This window comes from Gracilinanus agilis, chromosome 2 (genome assembly GCF_016433145.1).
Source record: "Gracilinanus agilis isolate LMUSP501 chromosome 2, AgileGrace, whole genome shotgun sequence".
Taxonomy (NCBI): domain Eukaryota; kingdom Metazoa; phylum Chordata; class Mammalia; order Didelphimorphia; family Didelphidae; genus Gracilinanus; species Gracilinanus agilis.
Window position 1 is genome coordinate 519,478,599 of NC_058131.1, and position 26,435 is coordinate 519,505,033.

The window sequence follows — 26,435 nt, forward strand, 5'->3', positions numbered from 1 at the left end:
TTCTCAGTTTTTGATCTCCCTGGCTTTGGAATCAGTACCATATTTGTGTCATAAAATGAATTTGGTAGGACTCCTTCTTTGCTTATTATATCAAATAATTTGTATAGTATTGGGATTAGTTGCTCTTTGAATGTCTGATAGAATTCACTTGTGAATCCATCAGGTCCTGGTGATTTTTTCTTAGGCTGCTCTCTGATGGCTTGTTCAATTTCTTTTTCTGATATGGGATTATTTAGGTATTCTATTTCTTCTGCTGTTAATCTAGGCAATTTGTATTTTGTAAATATTCATCCATATCTCCTAGATTTCTATATTTATTGCCATATAATTGGGCAAAATAGTTTTTAATGATTGCCTTAATTTCCCCTTCATTAGAGGTGAGGTCTCCCTTTTCATCTTTCATACTATCAATTTGGTTTTCTTCTTTCCTTTTTTTATTAGATTGACCAGTACTTTGTCTGTTTTATCTGTTTTTTTCAAAATACAAGCTTCTAGTCTTATTTATTAATTCAATAGTTCTTTTACTTTTAATTTTTTTAATTTGGGGAATTTTATTTTAATCTTATAAACCTACACTTTAAAGAGGCTATGTCAACAGGGAGAAGTGAAGGAACAAACATTTAAAGTACCTGCCAGGGGGCAGCTGGTTAACTCAGTGGATTGAGAGTCAGGCCTCGAGACAGAAGGTCCTAGGTTCAAATCTGGCCTCAGACACTTTCCAGCTGTATGACCCTGGGCAAGTCACTTGACCCCCATTGCCTACCCTTACCACTCTTCTGCCTTGGAGCCAATACCGTGTATTGGCTCCAAGACAGAAGGTAAGGGTTTAAAAGGAAAAAAAAAGTACCTGCTATGTGTCAAGTGTTTTACAAATATAACATTATCTCACTAAAAAATGCCCATTGTTTTGAAATTGCACTCTGTGATATGCTAAATGATAGGAAGAAACCTACTAAAATAGGTACACATACTATTAAATGCTAATTCTAAGAACAACAGCCAAAAAGATGATTCCAGCTATTCCTTTGACTTCATGTATTCTTGAGGTGAATACAATAATAATGCTCAGTTCTCTAGTTTTTGTAGATATATAGCTTTAGGATCATTTGAAGTTTATATGAAAAGAAGAATATTGAACCAAAGCAAGAATGCTAGCTTGTACAAATTAGTTCAGCATTAAATGCCTGCTATGTAAAGACCAGTAGGCATCTGGAGAGATATTAAGATAAATACCCTTAGTCTTGTAGAGTGCACAGACTAACAGAGGATACAAAAGATGCTGGAATAAGAGTAATGGAAATGGAACTAAATGAGGATGTAAGAGAAGTACAAATTAAGGTCTGTAGAGGGAAATATAATTAGTTACTCATTTGGTAGCATTAATAACAGCTAAAAATAGCTCATATTTATATGGTGCATACTATGTGCCAGACACTCTACTAAGCACTTTACGATTATGCCATTTCATCCTCACAACCCTGGGAGACAGTTGCTATTATTATCTCCATTTTACTTCTGGGGAAATTGAGGCAAACAGTGGCTTGCCCAAGGTCATGCAGCTAGTAAGTATCTGAGAATGGATTTGAATTCAGGTTTTCCTAATGCTCTCTACTTCACCAACTGGAAGTGTTAGGGAAGACTTCATGGAAGAGATGCCTTTTGGAACAAACCTTAAAGATACTCATCCATGGAACAAATGTTCCATGATCTTAAAGTGGCATGATTCAGGGAATAGGAAAGAGTTCAAAATGTGTTGTTTATAAAAAGAGACCTGGATTTGGAATCATCTTAACTGGGCTCAAAGCCTAGATTTGTCACTGCCCATAGCACTGGACAAGTCACTAATCTCTGTAAGTCTCTATTTCTTTATTTTAAAAAATAAGAGTTGGAATAGATGACCTCTAAGGCCTTTTCTAGCCTAACTCTATGATCCCATGAAGCTGGGACCTTGTGAAATAGTCATCATTGCCCACTTCTTTGATGCTTTATGTACTCAGACCTCGGAAGTGGACAAAGTACAAGTTTCTTTAGTATTATACAGAACTTACTTCAATCCTCATATGGGTCTGTGTGTTCATCAGTGTCATGAATTCCTTTGGTAAGCAGTCCATCCATGCTTTCATATCCTACATATCTCTTGCCTGCGCCCTCTACAAATCCTTCTCAAGGGGAGCCCCCAACATCCTGGTTCCCTTGACATGGTGCAGATGCCAGTGGAGTAGGTGGGCTGTCCACTGGCTATTCCTCACTTGTTACATGAATCACCTACAAGTCATAAACCTCCCTGATAACATCCTTTACAGCTCTTGAGAAGTTTTTCATTGTTAATATATTGAACTCTAGTCACATTTGTGATGTCTGTTTTCATTGACCTTTTGGTATATCCTCAGCTATAATTCTTCAGAGACTATGGTGTTCCTTGACTTGTGACCGTGTAGCACTGTCACAAGAATATTGATATTAAATATCTAAGACTTTATTTCAGAGAAAAACTTGGGCTCATTAAAACTTTGATGCAATTTCCCAAATATAGTCCAATCTACTCATCTGTTCCCTTCCTAGCACTCTATAGCAATTGTACAAGTTGTATGTATTAGTGGACCAGCTTTATGACTAGTAAATCAAGTCAAATCAATAAGCATTTATTAAACAGTGCCAGACTCTATGCTAGATACTGGAAATACAAAGACAAAAACATATGATACTTCCTCTCAGGGAACTTACGTTCATCAGGGAAAATGTCAGGTATATCTATAATTAAGCAAAATATTTGAACAGACAGCTCCTAATTTCCCTATTACTGTTGAGAGCAACACTATCCTCCCAGTCTCCCAGGCTCATAATCTAGTGGCCTTCCTTGACTACTCACTTTCTCAGCTAGCCCCCATCCCCCTGCCCCATATTAAATCTGTTGCCAAGACTTGTTCATTTCGCCTTGGAACCATCTCTCAAATATGCCTCCTTCTCTTTTCTGACACTGCTACCACTTGTGCTGACCCTCATCAATTAATGGCTGTGTTATTGCAGTAGCCTGCTTGTGGATCATACTGTCTCAGGTCTCTCCCCATGCCAATCCATCTTCCAATCAGCCACTAAAGTAATTTTCCTAAAGCACAAATCTGACTGTCACCCCCTCCCCATGTAATAAACCTCAGTGGTACCTATTGCCTCTAGGATCAAATAAAACATTTTGTTTGACATTTGAAGCTCTTCATAAATTATCTCTATCCTGTCCTTCCAGTATTCTTATACCTTACCCCCTGCCATATATATTCTTTGGTCCAATGACTCTGGCCTCCTTAGCGTTCCCTGAACAAGACACTTCATCTCTGGGTTCTGCACATTTTTTCTGGTTGTCTCCCATGACTAGAGTGTTCTCCCTCCTCATTTGTGCCTCTCAGCTTCCCTTACTTTTTTTTAAGTCCTAAATAAAATCCCTTCTTCTGTGGAAAACCTTTCTTAATTTCTCTTAATTTTAATGCCTTCCCTCTATAATTTTCTTTTTATACTGGATAAAGCGTGTGTGTGTGTGTGTGTGTGTGTGCGCGCGCGCGCGTGTGCGCACGTGCGTTTGCTTATTGTCTCCCTCTTTAGATTGTGAGCTCTTTGAGGACAAGGACTATCTTTTTCCTCTTTTTTTTTTATCCTCAGCACTTACTTAGCACAGTGTCTGACATATAATAGTGCTTAATAAATGTTTATTGACTGACTATTGAGATTGTAGAGGGTTTTAAATGCCAGGCAGAAAAGATTGCATTTTTATCCCAGAGGCAGTAGGAAGCCACTGAAATCGTGTGCACATGAAGATGACAAGGTCAGATTTGTGCTTTAGTAAGATAATTTTGGCAGCTGCATCAAAGATGTATTGGAGAGAAAAGTCTGGACGCAGGAGAACAATTAGGAAACTATCATAGTCCAGGCAAAAGGTGATGAGAGTTTTGCCCAGGGCTGTAGCCATGTGAATAGAGAGAAGTAAAAAGATGAGAGAGATGTTGTAGGGGTAGAATTACTAAGACTTGCCAGCTGATTAGTTATGGGGAAAGAGGACAGAGGACATTGATGCTTATAGTTTCAAGCTTAGTGATTGAGGCCATTTTCCCAGTAGCACTGGGTTTAGTATGGCTATTCTCTAGGACCATGTTAGTGAATCTATGGCAGGTGTGCCGGAAGGGGCTGCTCCCTTCTCCTTCTCCCCCACACCTGAGGACATTCCTCCCTTCACCCACCCCTCTGCCAAGCAGCCCAATGGGAGTGCTTCCTCCCTCCCCTGTCTGGGGTAAGGAAGGGGGCTCACAAGCAGCATGAGGGTCTCTAAAAGGTTTGCCATCACTTCTCTAGGAGATTAAGGTCTCTGAATACCCTTTATTTACCCAATTGTACTAAATAATACCCACTGGGGTAAATAAATAAGGAAATAAGTTTCCCTGCCTTCCCAAGGCTTATACTTGGGCTTGTGCCACTAGGCTAGATGATCAAGGATACCCCCCTTGAAACTCAGGCAAGGTGCTGGTTCTTAGCAACCTATATAGTATCCTAACTATGGGGGCTGGGAGCACTTCTGCTCCAGTAACTGTTTAGATTTCTGATACTGATCCTCCCTCCTCCTTCTGTCTTCTAAACATTCATCCAACTATAAGATCACATAATTTGTGTATCAGTTGCCTAAGCATCATCCATCCTGCTAACTGTTCCTTTAAGGCTTTTGCATTCAAATATTTCCTAAAGCATTGCTACCTCTCAACTTCTCAACCTTAGATGACTTCTCTTTGGCAGAATACAATTATATGTTCTATTGTGGACAAATATGCTCTGCCCTAGAGCCAGCTTGACAAGAGCTAGAACTCATTTGTGATAGAGATACCCCCAAAAGGCAAGAAGCCTTGTTAGCTCCCTGGAAAGGCATTCTCTTGTCTGATCCATGGCTCAGGTTCCTCCCATCCACCTTTGCTAGAGGCCTGCAGAGAAGATCTTAGAAAGATCTGTTCCTGTTCCCCTAGAATATGGGTGAAGAACAATGGCAGGATTAGGAAGCAACAACCACATCAGTGTAGATAAGGTCATTTGATGCGGATTCTGTGATATCCTCTCTAGGATGCTCCTACTGCAACACGAATCAAGCAGCCACCCCCTCTCATTAGTGCAGCTGCTCACCCAGCTGGTATGTTGCATTCATCAGACCTTTTTAGCTTATAGTTTTGGGGGGGGAGACAACAATGACATGCTCTTATTACCGCTAGAGTCCCATAGGTTGTCCGTGCCCCAGTCCTAATGGTTTCAGTCATGTCCATCTCAGAGATAAATCTTGGGTTCTTAAATGGGGGTCTGAGAACTCAGTTGTTAGATAGATAGATAGATAGATAGATAGATAGATAGATAGATAGATAAGTATAACCAATATAGTTGGTTTTCTTTGTAATTCTATGTTTTTTATTTGTACATTTAAAAACATTATGCTGAAAAAGAGATCTTTAGGTTTCACTCAGCTGCCAAGTGGGTTTATAACATTTAAAAAAAAAATCCTCTGACATAAAAGGTGAACCGAGAAGGTATTGTCTATAATGAACCTGCCACTAAACTCACGACAATCCTTGAATGTTCGCTTTGCCTGTTAACTCATGCAGCACGCAGCACAGCCTAAAATGTCCTGAGGATACACAAATACAGGGAAGCAAGACACAAAGGGAAAAGCCAACCAAGAAAACAGACTCACAGATCTATACAGTGTGGCTGCAAGGTCCCTCCTACTTCTCGTGCTCATCTTTGATCAGTCTTCCTTCTTTAACCCCATTTCTGCTACTGTATTTTAATGGGCCAGAGTAAACATCAGCTGGGGGTTCTGATTCTCCCAGCCTGTGATCTTGGGCATATTATTTACTCCTTCATCCACATATTATATAAAATGGCAATAACCAGAGCATCTGCCCCACAAGGTTGTTATGAGGCTCAAACCAGATATTCTATGTAAAGGACTCTCTAAGTTTTTCAATGCTATATAATATTTTTAATATGCTGTCTATAGTTAGCTTCTGAATGAGAGAGACAAGTGTTTCTGCCAACAACTGCTGCCTTATTTCCTCATAGATTAATTTCTCTGATTCTGATAATAATGGGTAGGATTTCACAGGGAAGGGGGTGATATTATTATAAGCATAGGAAATGGTGGGTGCAGAGTGGTTGATGGTAGAATGAGCTTAGGAAATTTATAGCGAATGATGAGCAGGCCAGTGTGGCTGGAGCAGAGATTACTGTGAAATAAGGCTGGAAAGATAGAGAGAATGGTGCCAGATTCTAAAGAACTTTAAATGCCAGTCTAGAAATTGAGACCTAATTGAACAGCAAATAGGGAGTAATTGAAGGTTTAAAAGAAGAATGATGAGCCTAGATTTGTGCATAAGAAAGATTAGTCTGTCAGTGGAAAAGACAGATTTGGATGGTGGGGTGGGGTAGGAAGACTGATTAAAAGTCTATTACAATAGGTCAGGCTGTAGAAATGAGGGCTTGTACTATTCAGATGATGGCAGAATAGAGAAAGGAAGTGACCATCACAGGATTGTTAGGAGGATCAAATGAGATGATAAGTACATAAAGAGTTTTGCAAACCTTAAAGTACTCTATAATTTATATTTCTTAATTTATTTGATAATTTTGTTATTGTTCAGTCTTTTTTTTAGGCATGTCCAACACTTTGTGACTCCTTTTGGAGTTCTCTTGGCAAACATATTGGAGTGGTTTGCCATTTCCTTCTCCAGCTCATTGTACAGATGAGGAAACTGAGGGAAAAAGAGTTAAATGATTTGCCCGGAGTTACACAACTAGTAAGTGTCTGAGGCCAGATTTTAACTTAGGAAGATGAGGTTTCCTGACTCCAAGCCCAGCACTCTATTCACTGGGCCACCTACCTGCCCTATATGTTAAATGACACTGTATTATTTATATTTTAAACATGATCTTCTCGATTTTATAAAGTTTTCTTTTAGTTCTTTTAAATAGTCTTTTACACTTTAAATTACCTTTACTCACTTAATTTTTTACTCTTTTCTTTCCTTATAGATGCAGCTGATTTTTGTAAAGAATGGCATATTCTAGCCTTGCCTTTTACTTTTTTAACTTTTTATTTTACTTTATACTTATTATTATTATTAAAAAATACACTTGTTTATATTTATTTTACTTTTTATTTGTTGTAGTGATATATCTTGGCCCTGAAGATTTCTATAATCAGGCAGGAAAGACAATTCTGTCCTTTCTTAACCCACATGCTTTCAGAGCTCCTAGATTCATTTTTGCTTTGATCCATTTCTTCCATTTGTCTCAGCTAATTCACTCCAATATTAAAACACTATAATGTTTCTAAAATCAAGGTGTCCTCCTCTCCTCCTGCCCCCATCCCCCTGGGAAAATCCCAGTGTTTGCTTTTATAGTAAATGTTTGCCATATTTTTCATAGTGTTTAAAGAGTAACTTTTTATCAAGGAAAATAAATATTACTTTTTACTTCAAGCCAAATTTTGATAATTAAAAAATTTGTCTTAGATGATTATTTCTTGGGGAAAATAGTCTTAGAAAACCTGGTTTCCTTTGAGGTTTATCCCATGTTCCATTTCCATCCAGAAGCCCTTCCTAATATGTAGTGAGTAGTCTTTCTCTTCTCAAATTTGATCTTCTGGGATAAAATATAAAAGCTTCTATTTGGGGGCAGCTAGGTGGCTCAGTGGATTGAGAACCAGGCCTAGAGATGAGAAGTTCAAATCTGTTCCCAGACACTTCCTAGCTGTGTGACCCTGGGCAAGTCACTTAACTCCCATTGCTTAGACCTTACTGTTCTTTTGCAAGATGGAAGGTAAGGTTTTTTTGGTGTTTTTTTTTTTTAAATAAAATAAAAGCTTCTGTTTAAACTTTGAAAGGACCAATCCCAAACTATCCTTTTATCCTTATCACAAGTACTCTCTCACTTTTATTTTGGTTTCTTGCCAAGCAGGTGTTTTATTTTTCTACTCATACACAGTACTTTGTGAGCTACAAAATTTCCAATCTACAATAAAAAAAGAAATGAGGAAGAGCTCTAAGCAGATATCAATTTATTAGGGAGACAAGTGGTTCCTAAGTAATTAGATCCAAAACTTTCCTCTTGGTCATGGGCCCTGATATGCAGGGGCTGTGGGGTTGTATGGACATTAAGAAGACCTTGGGGGATCCCAAGTTCCAAAGCAGGGAAACTACTCAGAAGCAAGTGGAGGGGAGATTGACCCTAGTGACTTGCTAAGGACAATGTTCATCAATCACAACTACTTTGTCAGTAGGTCACTAGAGGCCATCAACTATGGGCTCTCTCAGCAGGGGCTTCCCAGAGGCCATCAAACACTAGTGTTTGGCCAACTGTATCTGGGGTACCCAAGGAAATTGTGGTTTTGGAACACAGGTCCCTTGGGAGTGAATGGTAGTAATGGATAATCAATGAGAGGTATTGCTAATGCAGAAAATTCCTACAAGACTATTATAATTCTTTATAATATGTTTAACTACTATAGTATAAATCTATCTTATAAATAAAATACAATGAATATAATCATTATTACTTGACTATTATCTTCAATACATGGTGTGTTAATCAATTCTAACTTACCTAACTGTTTATTTTAAACCCTTAGCTTTCATCTTAGAATCAATACAGTATATTTGTTTCAAGGCCAGGGATGTAGTATTGGCTGGGCAACTGAAGTTAAGTGACTTGCTCAGGGTAACATAGCTAGGAAGTATCTGAGGCCAAATTTGAACCCAGGGCCTTTCATCTTCAGGCCTTGACTCCTCTCTCTACCCCCAACCTACATAATTCTTAAGCTAACAATATTAACTTATCAACACAATAACTGATACCCATTAAATTACAATGGCCCAAGTAAATACTGATTAAATTGAGTAAGGGTATCAAATTAGCCTCACAACCCTGAAACCTTCCATGTCTTTGCATTCACTGACCCCTACGTAAGCCCCGAGTACACCCTCTCCTAGTCTCTGCCTCATAGAACCAATCTTTCTCTTTCTTACCTTCGAGATACAACACAAATACCATGAAGGCTTCTACATTAAATCTTTCCTGATTCCCTTCACTACTACTAGCTCCTTCTCTCACAAACTACTTTATATTTTATCACTTTGTGTTTATTTACATTTTCTTTATATTTATTCAGATTATACTTATATATGTACTTGTTCTTGTCAGAATGTAAGTTTTGAGAATAGGAACTGTTTCATTCTTTGTATGTATATATTCAATATCTACCCCTAACACAGGGCTCAGCACAAAATAGATGTTAAAAAAAATACTTGTTAACAGATTGAAATGAGCCTGTATCTAATCTAATTGCATGATGAATTTTCCCAGTAGAATATAAACTCCCTGAGGGCAGGGGCCATTTAAAAAAATTTTATCTTCCCCCCCCCTTTTTAACATAGTACTTTGTACATATTTGCATATTTAATAAAAATTTGTTAAATTGAATTGAGAAACCTCACAGTTTGTAATCTGGATCCCTAAACATCACTACAGTACTTTGAGGACTAATCTTGGAAAGAACACTAGATTTGGATTTAGAAAACAAGCCCTTCCACTTGTTAACTAATGCGAGTCAAGGCACTCAGTGACTTCAACTGTGAAATTAATTACAGTAAAAAAAAAATTTATTTATTAAGTACTTCTTATGTGCCAAGTACTGTGTTAAGTGCTGGGAATACAAATACAAAAGTGAGACAACCCCTGCCTCTAAGGGGTTATACATAGGTCAGTGTTGACCCGGCGCGAGAGTTTAGGTATGTCACTGGAAGAGTGACGAGAACAATAGGCTGTCCCTTTCCAGAAGCCATGATGATATTGATTTGATGAGAGTTCTCAGAGAAAGAAGAGAAAAGGAAGTCAGATAAGACATGGGACAAGATGGCACTCGGAGAGTTTGGTGGCTGAGTTCCTCTCTGGCATGATCTCTGGGGGGTCCTGTTTGGATGATGGAACAATAGCTGCATCAAGATGGAGAGGACCAGGGTGAAAATGAGGCTGTAGGGTCCCGGGTGAAAAGAGATGATGATGATGATGATGATTTTGATTAAGTTGATAATCCAAGTAAAGTATAGGATAAACAATAAACCTCTGTATAAAGATGAGATTTTTAAAAATGGTTTTTTAGGCTTAAGATAAAGTTTCTCATGATGTTCTAAAATTATTAAAACCTACATGACTCCTTCCTTGTTGGTGTAGCTAGCTTGCATTTATATAGCATTTTAAGATATGCAGCTAACTTTATACATAGTATTTTGTTTTCCCAGGTCCCATTATTATCCCCATTTTATAGGTGAGAAGACCAAGGTAGAGATTAAGTGACAAGTAAGGACCTTAGACTAGATTTGAACTTAAACTTTACCTGATTTCAAGACTCTTCCTCTAGCCAAGGCACCAACAACCTGGTGATCCAGGTACATTAGTCCATTTTACTGATCCTCCCATAGGACTTTCCATTTTCTAATTCCATGCATTTGGCTGGCAGTCTTCCCCTTTCCCCTCCCCCTTATCCCTCCCTGGGCCTGGAATACTTTCTTTCTCTATCTCTTAACTCCTAACTTTCCTGGTTTCTTTCAAGATGTCACTTGATCCACTTTCTTTAGCAGGCCTTTCCAAGTTCCTCCCAAAGTATATAACTGTTGAGTTATTTGCATTTTTCCTCCCTTATCAGAATGAGAGCTCCTCGAGAACAGGGCCCTTGTTTTTACTTCTTTTTGTACCCCTGTTAATTACATACAGTGACTGGCACATGGGAAGGGCTCAATAAATGTTTGTTGCCTTGAATTTCAGTGCTTCTGCCTTGGGGGAAGAGGATAGGGGCAGACTTCCTTCAATTAATTTGTTTTCCTGTACTTTATGGAATGCTATTGGTGGTTGGGCAAATGAAGAGACTTTACCTCCATATAGTGTTTCCCATGATGCTGCAAACTGCCATAAAAACCTAAGCATTTTGGTGGCCTCCCTGTTAGTAGCAATTCTCAAAAAAATGTAATGGACTTCTAAATGATTTTCCTTAAGAATGTTTTTCTGTTTTCCCTGTGTGACAGTTTCCAACTGAGTCTTATGGCAGTCCAGAGAATACTTAACTATGGGAGTGAATGATGAATTCACTCTACCAGCTAGCATTTAATTAAATCAGTAGGCTACTTAATAATGCATTTTGTCATCTGGCAATTAAATATTTAAGTGATATTTGAAGCACTGATTAAAACCTCCTGCTGGCATCTAAAAAACTGAAATTGTCTTGTTTCCTCCCTAAACTAAGAACTCCTGACTTTCCCATTTCTGTTAATGGTACCATCATCCTTCTTGTCTTTTAGGTTCTAAGCCCAAGTCATCTCTCACCCCTTCTGACTTGCCACATGTGCCTTTTTAGTTACCAAGTTATGTGGATTCTTTTGAGTCTGTCTAAAATCTGTCTCTTTGCTTCCATTCCTAATTTAATTTAATTAATTTAATTAACAGATAGGACTTAGAAAACCTAGACAAATCAACAACTAACCTGTCTTTAAGGCCATTTTTCTCATATATCACCTGTCTGAAGCAAGTTTTTGGCAAGTGATAAACTGTAATCAATCCATGTTTGAATTCTCTGCCCAATGTATTGATTTTCATTGTTTTGGATGGAGAAGGAGCCAACATGTTTTAGGAACTAGATATGAAGAAGTCAGAGCCGAGCGGAGCCTGGATTGTGAAAGTTCAGGTGTCTGACTTTTTTTCTTTTTCCAGACAGAGTCGGCCCAGGTTTTCTCATGAAGACTAGTGTTTCCTTATGTTCAGTTGAAAAACAAAAATTTACAAGTTATCTTTTGTGTATAAAACAGTGCTGGATATAGGAGTACAAAGCATAAATAAAGTAGTCCCCCTTCCCTCAGGGAGATAAAATTCTTTATAGGGAGGATCTGATTTAAATAACTACAACATGAGGTAGAATGTGATACTAAAAATGAAGGAGTACAGGCAAAAGTACTATCAAAAAATTGAGAAGGAAGAGATGACTTTTAGTTGCAGAGATCACAGGAAGGTTGCTTGTTGGTACCTGCTGAGTTGGACCTGGAACGAAGGGAGAGATTTCATCAAGTAGAGATAGTTTGGGGCTGAAATCTTCTGAGAACACTTGACTACCTATAAAATAACTTCAATATGGCTCTACTGTGTCTGATATTGAGTATCCTGCTGAGTCCACTCTAATGAGTTAGCTATAAAATGCATCCCCCAAGTAACTAGATGAATAGACCTGTTGGATGGGATTATTTCCTGTTGTCCATTTAAATGCTAAAGAATGTCTAACAGACACAAAAAATTTATTTTTATATAATTAATGCTAAGCTGTTCTTTCTGACAATAGAGAGCCAGGAGGTTCAGCTAAATGCTTTTGTAAATCTGCTCCCACTTAGAGATAATAAAGCCATTTCATCCTGTTTGTGATAACTGGAAGTTATATCTAATTCTTCAAAAGGCTGGACCAAGTTATTAAAAAATATATTTTTTAAAGTGGGACTATAGTATATCTCTGCTTTATGCCTTTTAGGGTTGGAATCTAATTTTTCAGTTCCTACCCACTCTGATTTTAGCACTGCTATTAGTACATATTCAGAAATATGGAAAGGCAGGATAGATTTTAAAACAAAACAACTGTTCTCAGAGTCTTTTAAGATATGGGCTCAAGTTTAGCCTCTAATATTTATGCTGCTATCCTGAGCAAATTACTTAATTGTCAGTGCCTCAGTCAGTTAGAAATCATATTTTTCAGGATAGTTGCCAATCTATAGATAGAAGAGGGTTTTTCCTCAATGGGTCTGGATTTTAAAAAATGACATTGGCTTTGAAGAAGTATGGATGTTGACTTTAAAAAAAGAATATTGAATAAAATATTAGAGAAGCTACAGTAATTTTTTAAAAAGCCCAATACACTATGACCAAGTTGAAGTTATACGAGGAGTGCTGAAATGGTTCTATGTTAAGAAAACTATAATATATTAGACCCTCTTACTAAAAAATCTATAAAAATGATAAGATTTTATAGGTAGATTAAATGCTTCTAACAAAATACAATGCCCATTTATGTTTAAAAATAAAACACATTTAAAAGCATAGAAATAAATGGGCCTTTCCTAAATATAGTAAATGGTACATATCTGAAAACAAGATCTTGCAATATCAATAATGGAGTAAAGAAGGTTAATAAAATAAACCACTTAATAGTTTGATGAGACAGGACCAAAATGACAAAATAAAAGATGTAAAAGGAGAATTCACAATAGATGAAGAAGAAATAAAGGAAAATATTAGAAACTATTTCCTAAATATATGCTGTCAAATCATGATAACAAGTAAAATAAATTTGTATAAAAAACTGAAATACTCATATCATTATAACAAGAAATAGAGTTTAGATAAGTCGGTCTCAGAAACAGAAATTGAATAAGCCAAAAATGAACTCCCTAAGGAAGAAACATTGGACCAGATTGATTTACAAGTGAATAATAGCTCCAATTTTATATAAATTATTTTCAAAAATAATGAGGAAATATAGCATCCAACCAAACTTCTTCTTTGACACAAATATGATCCAGATACCTAAACAAAGAAGAGATATCTGAGATAAAGAATCTATATGCCAATGTTTCTAATGAATATTATTGCAAAAATACTGGATATCTCACACCCATATCAAGATAAATTGAAAATGGGTAAATGACTTAAATATAAAGAATCAAATCATAAATAAATTAGGTGAACATAGAATTGAATAACTGTCAAATCTGTGGGAAAGGATTTTAAGACCAAGCAAGAGATAGAGAACATTACAAAATGTAAAATCAATTATTTCAATGACATCAAATTAAAAAGATTTTGAACATAACAAAACCAATGCAACCAAAATTAGAAAGAAAGCAACAAACTGGGGAAAAAAATTTATAACAGAACTCTCAGACAAAGGTTTAATCTCCCAAATATATAAGGAACTAAGTCAAATTTACAAAAAATCAAGACATTCCCCAATTAGCAAATGGTCAAGATTTATGAATAGGCATTTCTCAGATGAAGAAATCAAAACTATCAATAATCACATGAAAAAGTATTCTAACGCCCTCCTGATTAGAGAAATACAAATCAAAACAATGCTGAGGTACCACCTCACACCTAGCCGACTAGCCAGTATGGCAGCAAAAGAAAGTGATAATTGTTGGAGAGGATGTGGCAGCATTGGGACACTAATGCACTGCTGATGGAGTTGTGAATTGGTCTGATCTTTCTGGAAGGCAATTTGGAGTTATGCACAAAGGACTTTAAAAGAATGCCTACGCTTTGATCCAGCCATACCAATACTGGGTTTGTACCCCAAAGAGATAATAAGGAAAAAGACTTGTACAAAAATATTTATAGCTGCACTCTTTGGAAAATGAGAGGGTGTCCATTGATTGGGGAATGGCTGAAAAAATTGTGTTATCTGATGTTGATGGAATATTGTTGTGCTGAAAGGAATAAAGAAATGGAGGAATTCCATGTGAACTGGAAAGACCTCCAGGAATTGATGCAGAGCGAAAGGAGACAAACCAGGAGAACATTGTACACAGAGACTCATACATCACGGCACAATTGAATGTAATGGACTTTTCTCCTGGCAACAATGCAGTGACCCAGGACAATCCTAAGGAACTTATGAAAATGATGCTATCCACATCCAGAGAAAGAACCGTAGGAACAGTTGCAGAAGAAAAACATATGATTGATCACATGGTTTGATGGAGATATGATTGGGGTTTGGGTGTTAAATTATCATTCTACTGCAAATATTGATAATATGGAAATAGATTTTGAACAGTGATACATGTATAGCCCAGTGGAATTGATTGTCAGCTCTGGGAGCAGCAGGAGGGAAGAGGGGTAGGAGAGAACATGAATCTTATAACCATGGAAAAATACTCAAAATAAATAAATACATTTTTTTAAAATACTGAATAAAATATTAGCAGAAGCTACAGCAATATGTTAAAGAAATAATATACTATGGTCATAATTTCTATTGTCAATTTTTATTACAAATGTAGGATTGGCTCAACTATAAACATAACAGATCAGTTTAATAATAAAAACACCAAAAATCTCATGATTATTTTAATAATTACAGATTTTTTTTTACAAAATATAACCTTTTTTCATGTTAAAAACACTAGAAAGTTTAGAAATAGATGGACCCTTCATTAGTATAATACATGGTATAAGAGTTGTCCTTATTTGTAGTGAAGCAATTTCCAGGCAGATCAGAGATGAAACATACTCTGTTGTCATCACTAATTTTTTATATAGATATCTATATTTATGACAAAAAAAGGAATTAAAGGAATAAGCATAAACAAAGAAGAAATAAAAGCGTCTATATTTTTGCAGTTGAGATGATGGTTTACTTAATTCTAGAAAATCAATTAAAATTAGTAGGAAAAAAATAACTTCAGCAAAATGGGATACAGAATAAATGCACAAAAATCATTGGCCTTTTTTTAAGATTATCAACAAAACTTGGCAGAAAGAGTTTAAAAAACCTCCATTCAAAATAAATGTGTAAAATTTATAAAACATCTGGGAGTCTACCTATCAAGATACATACAAGAGTTATGATTTCAATTACAGAACATTATTTACAGAAATAAAAGAGCCCTTAAATATTTATAGAGGAATTAATACACACAAGATTTCTGAATAAATTACAAAGCCATTTTTACAGAAATAAAGTAACAATTAGAGAAGAATTAATTGTTCATCATTGACTGAAAATATAACAAAAATTACAGTGCTACCTAAATTATAATCTAAATTAAATGTCATGCCAATCAAATTTATAAAAGGATATTTTATAGAACTATACACAGTAATAACAAAATTCATCTGAAAAAACAAAAGGTGAAAATCTAAGGGAAATTATGAAAGTTGAAATAGGAATATTAAGAGATCTCAAAATATACTTTAAAGTAGCAGTCATCAAAACTGTTTGATCCTGGGGAAATTAAGTGGCTCAGTGGATAGAGAATCAGGCCTGGAGATAGAAGGTCCTGGGTTCAAATCTGGTCTCAGACATTTCCTAGCTATGTGACTCTGGGCAAGTCAATTATTCTAATTGCTTTAGCCCTTACCCTTCTTCTGCCTGGGAACCAGTTCTTATTGTTGATTCTAAGACAGAAGATAAGGTTGTTGTTGTTGTTTTTAACTATTTGTTGTTGTTGTTGTTTTTAACTATTTGGTACTAATTTTAAAATATATATATATAACTATTTGTTGTTGTTGTTTTTAACTATTTGGTACTAATTTTAAAATATATAAAATATATAAAAGTTGATCAGTGGCACTAAATAAGTAAACAATTGAATTTTGAAACTGAAACTGAAACAAAATCAATTGAATTTAGTAGTATAATGTTCAGTAGGCCCAAGGACACAACTACTGAGGTAAGGATTCCTTAATTGACAAAAATAGCTGGGAAAATTCAAAAGAGGTCTAGCAGAAATTAGATTTAGATTAACATTTCATACTAGGTACCATAATAAATTCCAAATGAATATATAACTTAAATGTGAAAATCAGATCATAAACAAATTAGACAAGGAAGAAAAGATGTACCTGTCATAAATAGTTCTTGACTAATCAAGGGGTAATAGAGTCATAAAAAATGGAATCAGCAGTTTTGATTATGAAATTGAAAAACTTTTGCACAAATAAAACTTTTAGAGATAGAATTAAAAGGCAAGTAGCTAGGCAAATGGTTGTAGATTTCTCTGATAAAAGGCTAATAGCTAAAACACTTGGGAAATTGATACAAATCTTTGTCTCTGTCTCTATTTACCTTCATGAAGGAGCCATTCCTCAATAGAAAAATTTCAAATGATAGAAACAGGACATTTTCAATTGAAGAAATGCAACTTGAGACAACAAAATGAAAAAACATTCCAAATTACTAAAAACAGACACAAATTAAAACACCTCTAAGGTTTCACCTCTGACCTATTAGATTAGTAAGATGACAGCTGTTAGAGGGGCTGTAAGAGAACAGGTACACTCTGAATGAAACTCTGAATTGGCCCAACCGTTCTGGAAAGTAATTTGTAACTATATATTTTAAAATTCACTACACTGAATGTTCTTTGAACTAGTGATAGTACTACTTGGTTTATACCCCCAAAGAGATCAAAGAAAAGGGAAAAGGAATCATGTGCTCAAAGATTTTTATAGTAGCAATTCTGGTGTAAAGAACTAGAAACAAAATGAATACCCATCAAAGAGGAAATGACTTGAACAAATTATGGTATGTGAAGATAATGGAATATTGTTGTGCTTATAAAAATGAGGAAAGGAACAGATTCAATAACAAATGGAAAACTTGTATGAATTGATGCACAGTGAAATGAGAAGAACTAGGAGAACAATTTATATAATGACTCCAATAATGTGAAACATTACATTCAAGGAACCAAAACAACTTTAAAAGACAAGAACTCTGTTCAGCACAATGACCAGTTAGGTCTGGGGAAATGTGTTTTCTACCTCTTTGCAGATAGGACTAGAGATGCAGGATTATGCAAACATTTTCAGGCACAGCCATTCACTGAATCTGTTTTGCTTGACTATAAATTTTGCTACAAGAGAGAACTTTGGATTTGAAGAGTGTGGGAAGATTTGTATTGGGGAAAAATGGATGGGTGATGATAGTGATTAAAAAAAGAAAAAAGGAAAAAGTATAAATGAAATATAAAAAATACAGAGGAGAACAGAAGGAAGTTCAGAAGGGAGATGGACAAACAGGGCATTTTTGTTGTTAATCATGTTAAATTTAATATACAATACAGTAATATTCTGTGACATTCGCGTACGACAGGTTTTTCTAGCCATTCCCTAGGAATTAAGGTGCTCAATTTCTTCCTATTTATTCCTTCGATTTGCTTTAAAAAAAAAAAAAAAGGCTAACAAAGTTTTGTATGACAAAAAGTATAATAAGTCATCTCCCAGGCCTATAAATTGGAGGAAGTTTCCCTTTTTGAAGTCTCCCTATACTTAGATGTAATCTTGATTAAGTGAAATTTATTAGATAAGGAAAACATTCTGACAAAAATTGGACCCCCACCACTTGACAAACAAGCTAAACAATTCCAGAGGCAAGATTTTTTTTCACCCATGACCTTTTTCATTTATAGCTGATTGGTTACTGTGTTTCTAAGTGAAATAGTCAAGGCTCTAGAATCTATCAGTTATAGAGAGATCAATATAGCATTGTACAGTTGAGTGAAATCATTCATTTTCATAAATGGAGACTTGCGTTTCTATAATTTATCCCAATGGGGTTAGTGTTCCCAGGTTTGAAAAAGTCATCCATTTGGAGTTAATATTCCCAAATTTGCATGTATTATTTTTATTTATGGCTTGGGCCAAAGTCTTTTTTCAGAATGTATTATAAAGATAAGTTGTTCGTAAAAATATTTGAACTCATTAAGTGTTTGAGTGACTTTAGCTGAATTCTCTGTAAGATATCTTAATAACTTTCCCAAGATTTTTTTGGGAAGATGAGGGAGTCTTCTGGCAAACTTATGCAGACCAAGATGTAAAATCATCAATATAAGTTATAGTGGCTTAAAATGTAATAACCTAGGGTGTTGTAACCTATGTTATCTAACTCAGTGCTGAGCACATAGTAGATGCTTAGTAAATATGTGTTGATAGTTTAGTTGATTCTATTTAATAGATTTAATAACCATGGTATAGATTCAGAGTTAATTTAAAGATTCCACGTGCCCTAGTCAGTCAACATTGATTTCTGTCCATATCTGTACATATTCTACTATGCTTTCAGATTTTGGGCCTTACTTGTATGAGTTCCTTAGAACTTAAGAGTTTGTTAGAATGAGAGAAAAGAGAGATGCTTTTTTTTTTAAATTTCATTTTTCATTACTAAGAGAGTTACAATAGGATCATAAAACGTCAGCATTAAAAGGGCCTTAGAGGTCATCAGATCCAACTCCCTCATTTTATAGATGAGAAAACTGAAACTCAGAGGGTTTATTAAGCCCAAAGTCACATACAGCTAGTATATGGAAATATCAGCCCTGAGAAGCAGATCTCATTCCATTTCCAGGAATGCTGGTGTCTTTCCCTTCTTGACTATCTCCAATTTAATCTGTATTTCTCTGGTGCATAGTTGTTCCCGTGTTGTGAGCTCCTTGAAAGTAGACTTTGTCTTTTGCTTTCTTTTTATTCCTAGTACTTAGCATAGGGCCTGGTACATAGTAAACAATAATGTTTATTGACTGACAATGCCTAGACAAGCCTAGGAGGCAATAGAGAATAGGCTTCCACTTCTTTCTCAAGGAGTCCATTAATCATCTACTAGCAGCAATAAGATAACTTTTTTTCCATTTTTTCCTAACCTTTTGCTGCTAAACATTAAGAAGTTATCATTTTTTTACTTAGCAAGCATGTATATACCTTTGTATTATAAGCAGAAGTGACATACAAATGACTTGGGAGACCTCCAACAAGAAAGAAAGCCGACCTTATCTTGTTATGATTGGCTGCCAAATAGCTTTCATTTATACTTGCAGGATTACTTTACCTACCCTCAAATGGAATACTGTGGCCTTCAATTTTCATTTAAAGTGCCTCTTTCAGAGATTAAACAATTCAGAACATAGTCTGAACCCAAGCTGATTTGAATTCAAGTAGCCTCAGGGTTTATTTCTTTTAGAAACTCAAATAGTGAAATGCATATAGAACCTTTTTAGTGTATTTATTAATACATGGTGACTTTTTTCCCTTCCCTCAGGTGACATTCCATTACATCTTAATATTAGGGAAGCATCAGATTCAGGCCAACCTATTGTGTTTTCACAACCTCAAAGTAATGAGGTAAGTTATATACATTTTTAAAATTTACTCTTTTTTCTTTCTGCCTGTAATTGGAGGAGGAAAGGGTTTTTGTGTTTGTTTGTGCTTTTGATGTTGAAGAAGACAGTCAAGGAGCCTGGGTTGGTTTCTCCAAAGAACATGTCTTAAATGGCAATGGCTTAGAAGCAACTTGATGTGGGAGAAAGAAAGCACATTGGACTTTTAGTTCTACTTAAACCTTCTACTCTTGGCTCTACCATAGTCTGCTTAATGCTAAACAAGTCACTTAATCTCTAGCTCTCAGTTCCCTCATCTGTAGAGCGAGGGAACTGGACTAAATTTCAGTGAGTCTCTCCATCTCTAAAGGTGACTTCTGCCTCAAGAGGTGGTCATCTCAATGCTTGCTCTGAACAAACTCATAGCAAAACACTCATTCAGGAGCTTCTTTGCCCAAGAAGAAAACCAGTTATAATTCATCAGACACCCAGTTCTCAGCTTAACAATGTCTTTTGATTACCAAAGATCATATAGTTTGAATCTTTTTTGTACAATGAAGTGCAGACTGCTTGATAGGAAGAAATTTAATGCCTCTTTACTCTTGGTGACTTTGAAAGTGCTAAATTGGATGTGAGAAATTTTACAAACCAGTAGAGTTGGATTTCTAATGCATTGACCTTAAATATGATTTTTAAAGAAAACTAAAGAAGCAAAGTGTATTGGTGCCTCACTTACTCAACATCATTGAAGAATATAAATTTCACACAAATGGATTTTCCTGGTAACTGAAGGTTATCCTTTTAAGCACAAAAATTTTATTTTAATCATTTCTGATGGAATTCTTTCTTTACAACATATATTGTGTGCTCCTGTGACTTATTAAACAATGTGTATAAAACACAATTTAACCTTTTCTTGAGTCTCAAGGTTAGCATTATGAATGTCAATTATTATACCACTCTATAATACAGTAATCCTCTTAAGGGCCATTGACACAAGTAAGTCTGGTTGTTCCTACACTAAAACGCCTCTTGTGTCTTCTTTTTAAAGATTTTTAGACCTTTTTCCTGAAATTCAAATTGTCAGCTAACATTCTCAGTGCTATTTGTACACATGACTCTAGCAGCCACTTCTCCCATATAATTCGTTACTTTTAATAAATGGTGGAATAGTAGAACCAACACCATTAAGCTTAATAGAATTCTGTGTAAAATAAGTAAATCGATACTGAGTGGAGTCTCAAGAAGCTGTGCTATAAGCAAGATAGGAGCTTAGCTGGTTTAAGGGTCCATACACATATTTTTGATTTATAATAGCTATTCCAGATGGTTACAATTCCTAGAATCCATTGCACTTAGTATGGTGGGGTGGGAAGTAGAAGAAGTTATTATATGTCATCTTTTTCTCGATAAGTATATGTGCCTTTTTGTAGTTTGTAGTTCATATTTTAAAAAACTAAAACTTATCAACATTTTCTTTTTTTTAATTATTATTAGACATTTATTAATATTCGTTTTTAACCTGTTTAAATACCTTATGCCCCTACTTTCCCCTTCACCCCCCCCCCCCGCTCTCCTCCCACCCATGGCCAACGCACATTTCCACTGGTTGTAACATGTGTCCTTGTTCAGGGTCTATTTCCCATTCATGTCCGCCTCAGCCCATGCATTCAAGCAATTGTTTATCTTATATGTTTCCTCTCCTGCAGTCCTTCCTCTGAATGTGGGTAGCATCTTTACCATAAATCCCTCAGAGCTGTCTTGTGTCATTGCAGTGCTGCTGGTACAGAAGCCCATTACATTCGATTTTACCACAGTATATCAGTCTCTGTGTACAATGTTCTCCTGGCTCTGCTCCTTTCGCTCTGCATCACTTCCTGGAGGTCTCTCCAATTTGCATGGAATTCCTCCAGTTTATTATTCCTTTTAGCACAATAGTATTCCATCACCCGCATATACCACAGTTTGTTCAGCCATTCCCCAATTGAAGGACATCCCCTCATTTTCCAGTTTTTTGCCACTACAAAAAGCGCAGCTATAAATATTTTCGTACAAGTCTGTTTATCTATGATCTCTTTGGGGTACAAACCCAACAATGGTATGGCTGGATCAAAGGGCAGGCAGTCTTTTATAGCCCTTTGGGCATAGTTCCAAATTGCCAGCCAGAATGGTTGGATCAGTTCACAACTCCTCCAGCAATGCATTAATGTCCCAATTTTGCCACATCCCCTCCAACATTCATTACTCTCCCCTTCTTTCATTTTAGCCAATCTGCTAGGTGTGAGGTGATACTTCAGAGTTGTTTTGATTTGCATTTCTCTAATTATTAGAGATTTAGAACACTTTCTCATGTGCTTATTGATACTTTTGATTTCTTTACCTGAAAATTGCCTATTCATGTCTCTTGACCATTTATCAATTGGGAAATGGCTTGATTTTTTATACAATTGATTTAACTCCTTGTATATTTGAGTAATTAGACCCCTGTCAGAGTTTTTTGTTATAAAGATTTTTTCCCAATTTGTTGTTTCCCTTCTGACTTTGACTACATTGTTTTTGTTTGTACAAAAGCTTTTTAGCTTAATATAATCAAAACCATTTAATTTACGTTTTGTAATTTTCTCTAACTCTTGCTTGGTTTTAAAATCTTTCCTTTCCCAGAGATCTGACAAGTATACTATTCTGTGTTCACTTAACTTATAGTTTCCCTCTTTATATTCAAGTTGTTCACCCATTCTGAATTTATCTTGGTGTAGGGTGTGAGATGTTGATCTAAACCTAATCTCTCCCATATTGTTTTCCAAATTTCCCAGCAGTTTTTGTCAAATAGTGGATTCATGTCCCAAAAGTTGGGCTCTTTGGGTTTATCATACACTGTCTTGCTGACATCATTAACCCCGAGTCTATTCCACTGATCCTCCCTTCTATCTCTTAGCCAGTACCATATTGATTTAATGACTGCTGCTTTATAGTATAGTTTGACTGCTAGGCCCCCTTCCTTCACATTTTTTTTCATTATTTCCCTTGATATTCTTGCTCTTTTGTTATTCCAAATGAAATTTGTTAGAGTTTTTCCTAATTCAGTAAAGAAGTTTTTTGGTAATTTGTTAGGTATGGCGCTAAATAGGTAAATTAATTTGGGTAGGATGTTCATTTTTATTATGTTAGCTCATCCTACCCATGAGCAATCAATGTTTTTCCAATTGTTGAGGTCCAGTTTTATTTGTTTGGAAAGTGTTTTGTAGTTGTTTTCGTATAATTGCTGTGTTTGTTTTGTTAGATTGATTCCCAAGTATTTTATATTGTCTAGGGTGATTTTAAATGGTGTTTCTCTTTCTACCTCTTGCTGTTCTAATGTGTTGGAAATGTATAGAAATGCTGATGATTTATATGCATTTATTTTGTATCCTGCCACTTTGCTAAAGTTGTTGATCATTCCTACCAGCCTCTTAGTTGATTCTCTAGGATTTTTTAAGTATACCATCATATCATCTGCAAAGAGTGATAGTTTAGTCTCCTCATTGCCTATTTTGATACCTTCAATTTCTTTTTCTTCTCTAATTGCTATTGCTAGTGTTTCTAGTACTATGTTGAATAATAGAGGTGATAATGGGCATCCTTGTTTCACTCCTGATCTTATTGTGAAGGCTTCTAATTTATCCCCATTGCATATGATGCTTGTTGATGGTTTTAGGTATATACTGTTTATTATTTTTAGGAAAGGACCTTCTATTCCTATACTTTCCAGGGTTTTCAATAGGAATGGATGCTGTATTTTGTCAAAGGCTTTTTCAGCATCTATTGACATAATCATGTGATTTTTGTTTGTTAGACTGTTGATATGGTCAATTATGTGGATGGTTTTCCTAATGTTGAACCATCCTTGCATTCCTGGTATAAATCCCACCTGATCATGGTGGATGATCTTCTTAATTACTTGCTGGAGTCTCTTTGCTAATATTCTATTTAAGATTTTTGCATCTATGTTCATTAGGGAGATTGGTCTATAGTTTTCTTTCTCTGTTTTTGGTCTCCCTGGCTTTGGAATCAGTACCATATTTGTGTCATAAAAGGAATTTGGTAGGACTCCTTCTTTGCTTATCATATCAAATAATTTGTATAGTATTGGGATTAGTTGCTCTTTGAATGTCTGATAGAATTCACTTGTGAATCAATCAGGTCCTGGTGATTTTTTCTTAGGGAGTTCTTTAATGGATTGTTCAATTTCTATTTCTGATATGGGATTATTTAGGTATTCTATTTCTTCTGCTGTTAATCTAGGCAATTTATATTTTTGTAAATATTCATCCATATCTCCTAAATTGTTATATTTGTTGCCATACAATTGAGCAAAATAGTTCTTAATGATTGCCTTAATTTCCCCTTCATTATAGGTGAGGTCTCCCTTTTCATCTCTAATACTGTCAATTTGGTTTTCTTCTTTCCTTTTTCTTATTAGATTGACTAGTACTTTGTCTATTTTATCTGTTTTTTCAAAATACCAGCTTCTAGTCTTATTTATTAATTCAATAGTTCTTTTACTTTTGATTTTATTAATTTCTCCCTTAATTTTTAGTATTTCTAATTTAGTTTTCATCTGGGGGTTTTTTATTTGCTCGCTTTCTAATTTTTTGAGTTGCATGCCCAATTCATTAATCTCTGCCCTCCTTAATTTGTTAATATATGCACTCAAGGATATAAATTTCCCCCTGAGTACTGCCTTGGCTGCATCCCACAGAGTTTGGTAGGATGTCTCATCATTGTCATTCTCTTCAATGAAATTGTTGATTGTTTCTATGATTTCTTCTTTGACAATTTGGTTTTGGAGAATCATATTGTTTAATTTCCAATTGGTTTTTGATTTGCTTGTCCAGGTGCCCTTACTGATTATTATTTTTATTGCATTATGATCTGAGAAGGTTATATCTGCTATTTTGCATTTGTTTGCCATGATTCTATGCCCTATTACATGGTCAATCTTTGTAAATGTACCATGTGCAGCTGAAAAGAAGGTGTATTCCTTTTTGTCCCTATTTATTTTTCTCCACATATCAATTAAATCTAATTTTTCTAGGACTTCATTCATCTCTCTTACCTCTTTCTTATTTATTTTTTGGTTTGATTTATCTAGATCTGAAAGAGGAATATTTAGATCTCCCACTATTATGGTTTTACTATCTGTTTCCTTCTTGAGCTCTGCGAGTTTCTCCTTTATGAATTTGGATGCTATACCACTTGGTGCATATATATTGAACAGTGTTATTTCCTCATTGTTTATACTGCCTTTAATCAGGATGTAATGACCTTCCCTGTCTTTTTTAATCATATCTATTTTTACTTTGGCTTTGTCAGAGATTATGATAGCCACTCCTGCCTTCTTTTTCTCATTTGATGCCCAAAAGATTTTCCTCATACCCTTAACCTTGAACTTGTATGTGTCTACCCGCCTTATATGCGTTTCTTGAAGACAACCTATGGTAGGATTTTGGTTTCTGATCCACTCTGCTATTTGCTTCCGTTTTATGAGCGAATTCATCCCGTTCACATTTAGAGTTACAATTGTTAGTTGTGTATTCACTGACATTTTTGTATCCTCCCCTAGACCCACTCCTTCTTATTACACTATTTTCTTTTACACCAATGGTTTGCTTTGAGCCAGTATCCCTTATCCCCTCCCTTGATTGACTTCCCTTTCTGCCCCCTCCCTTGTTGTTCCCCTCTTTTTGTTTTTTTTAAAGACCAAATGAATTCCCTCCCCCTTCTTCTCCCCTCCCTTTTTTGGCCTCCCCACTCCCCTGCTCCCTTTGGATTTCTCCCTTCTGACTTTCTCAGTAGGGTTAGATAGAGTTTTTTATCCAGATGGATAATAAAGCTACTCTTCCTTCTCTGGGTTGATTACACTGAGAGTAAGGTTTCATTATGCTCTCTTCCTCTCCTTCTTATGGTATTATTTATCCCCTCCCCTTCCCATGCCCTCTTTGTGTGTAATAGAATATCTTATTTTTCTTATTTACTCGGATTTTTCTTGGTGTCCCCTACTATTCCCCCCCTCTTTCCCACCCCCCATGTCTTCTTAGACCATTTAGTATCCTGTCCTCTCCCTATGAATTATTCTTCTGGTTGCTATAATAGTGAATATTATAATAGTGTATAGAGTTCAACTACAGAGAATTATACATAGCATTTCTCCACCTAGTAATACAGATAATTAGATCTTATTTATGCCCTTAAAGAGTCAAGCTTAAAAGACTATGAGTTTTCTTTCTTTTCCCTCTGTTTCTTATTTACCTTTTCATCTTTCTCTTGATATTTGTGATTGAGTGTCAAACTTTCCATTTAGTCCTGGTCTCTTTTGTGCAAAAACTTGGAATTCTTCAATTTTGTTAAATGCCCATACTTTCCCCTGAAAGTATATGGTTAGTTTTTTTTTTTACATTTATTAATATTCATTTTTAACATGGTTACATGATTCATGCTCCTCCTTTCCCCTTCAACCCCCCCCCCCCCCCCCCCCCCCCC

The 26,435-nt window shown here is 35.7% G+C and overlaps 1 protein-coding gene across 1 annotated transcript in view; it reads left to right on the forward strand.

The window, feature by feature from the left end:
* Positions 1 to 26,435, forward strand: part of NUBPL (nucleotide binding protein like) — a 358,007-nt gene that overhangs the window by 322,325 nt on the left and 9,247 nt on the right. Inside the window, 1 exon segment of the mRNA XM_044660005.1 lies at positions 19,859 to 19,941. Within this exon segment, the coding sequence (XP_044515940.1) occupies positions 19,859 to 19,941 (83 nt within the window).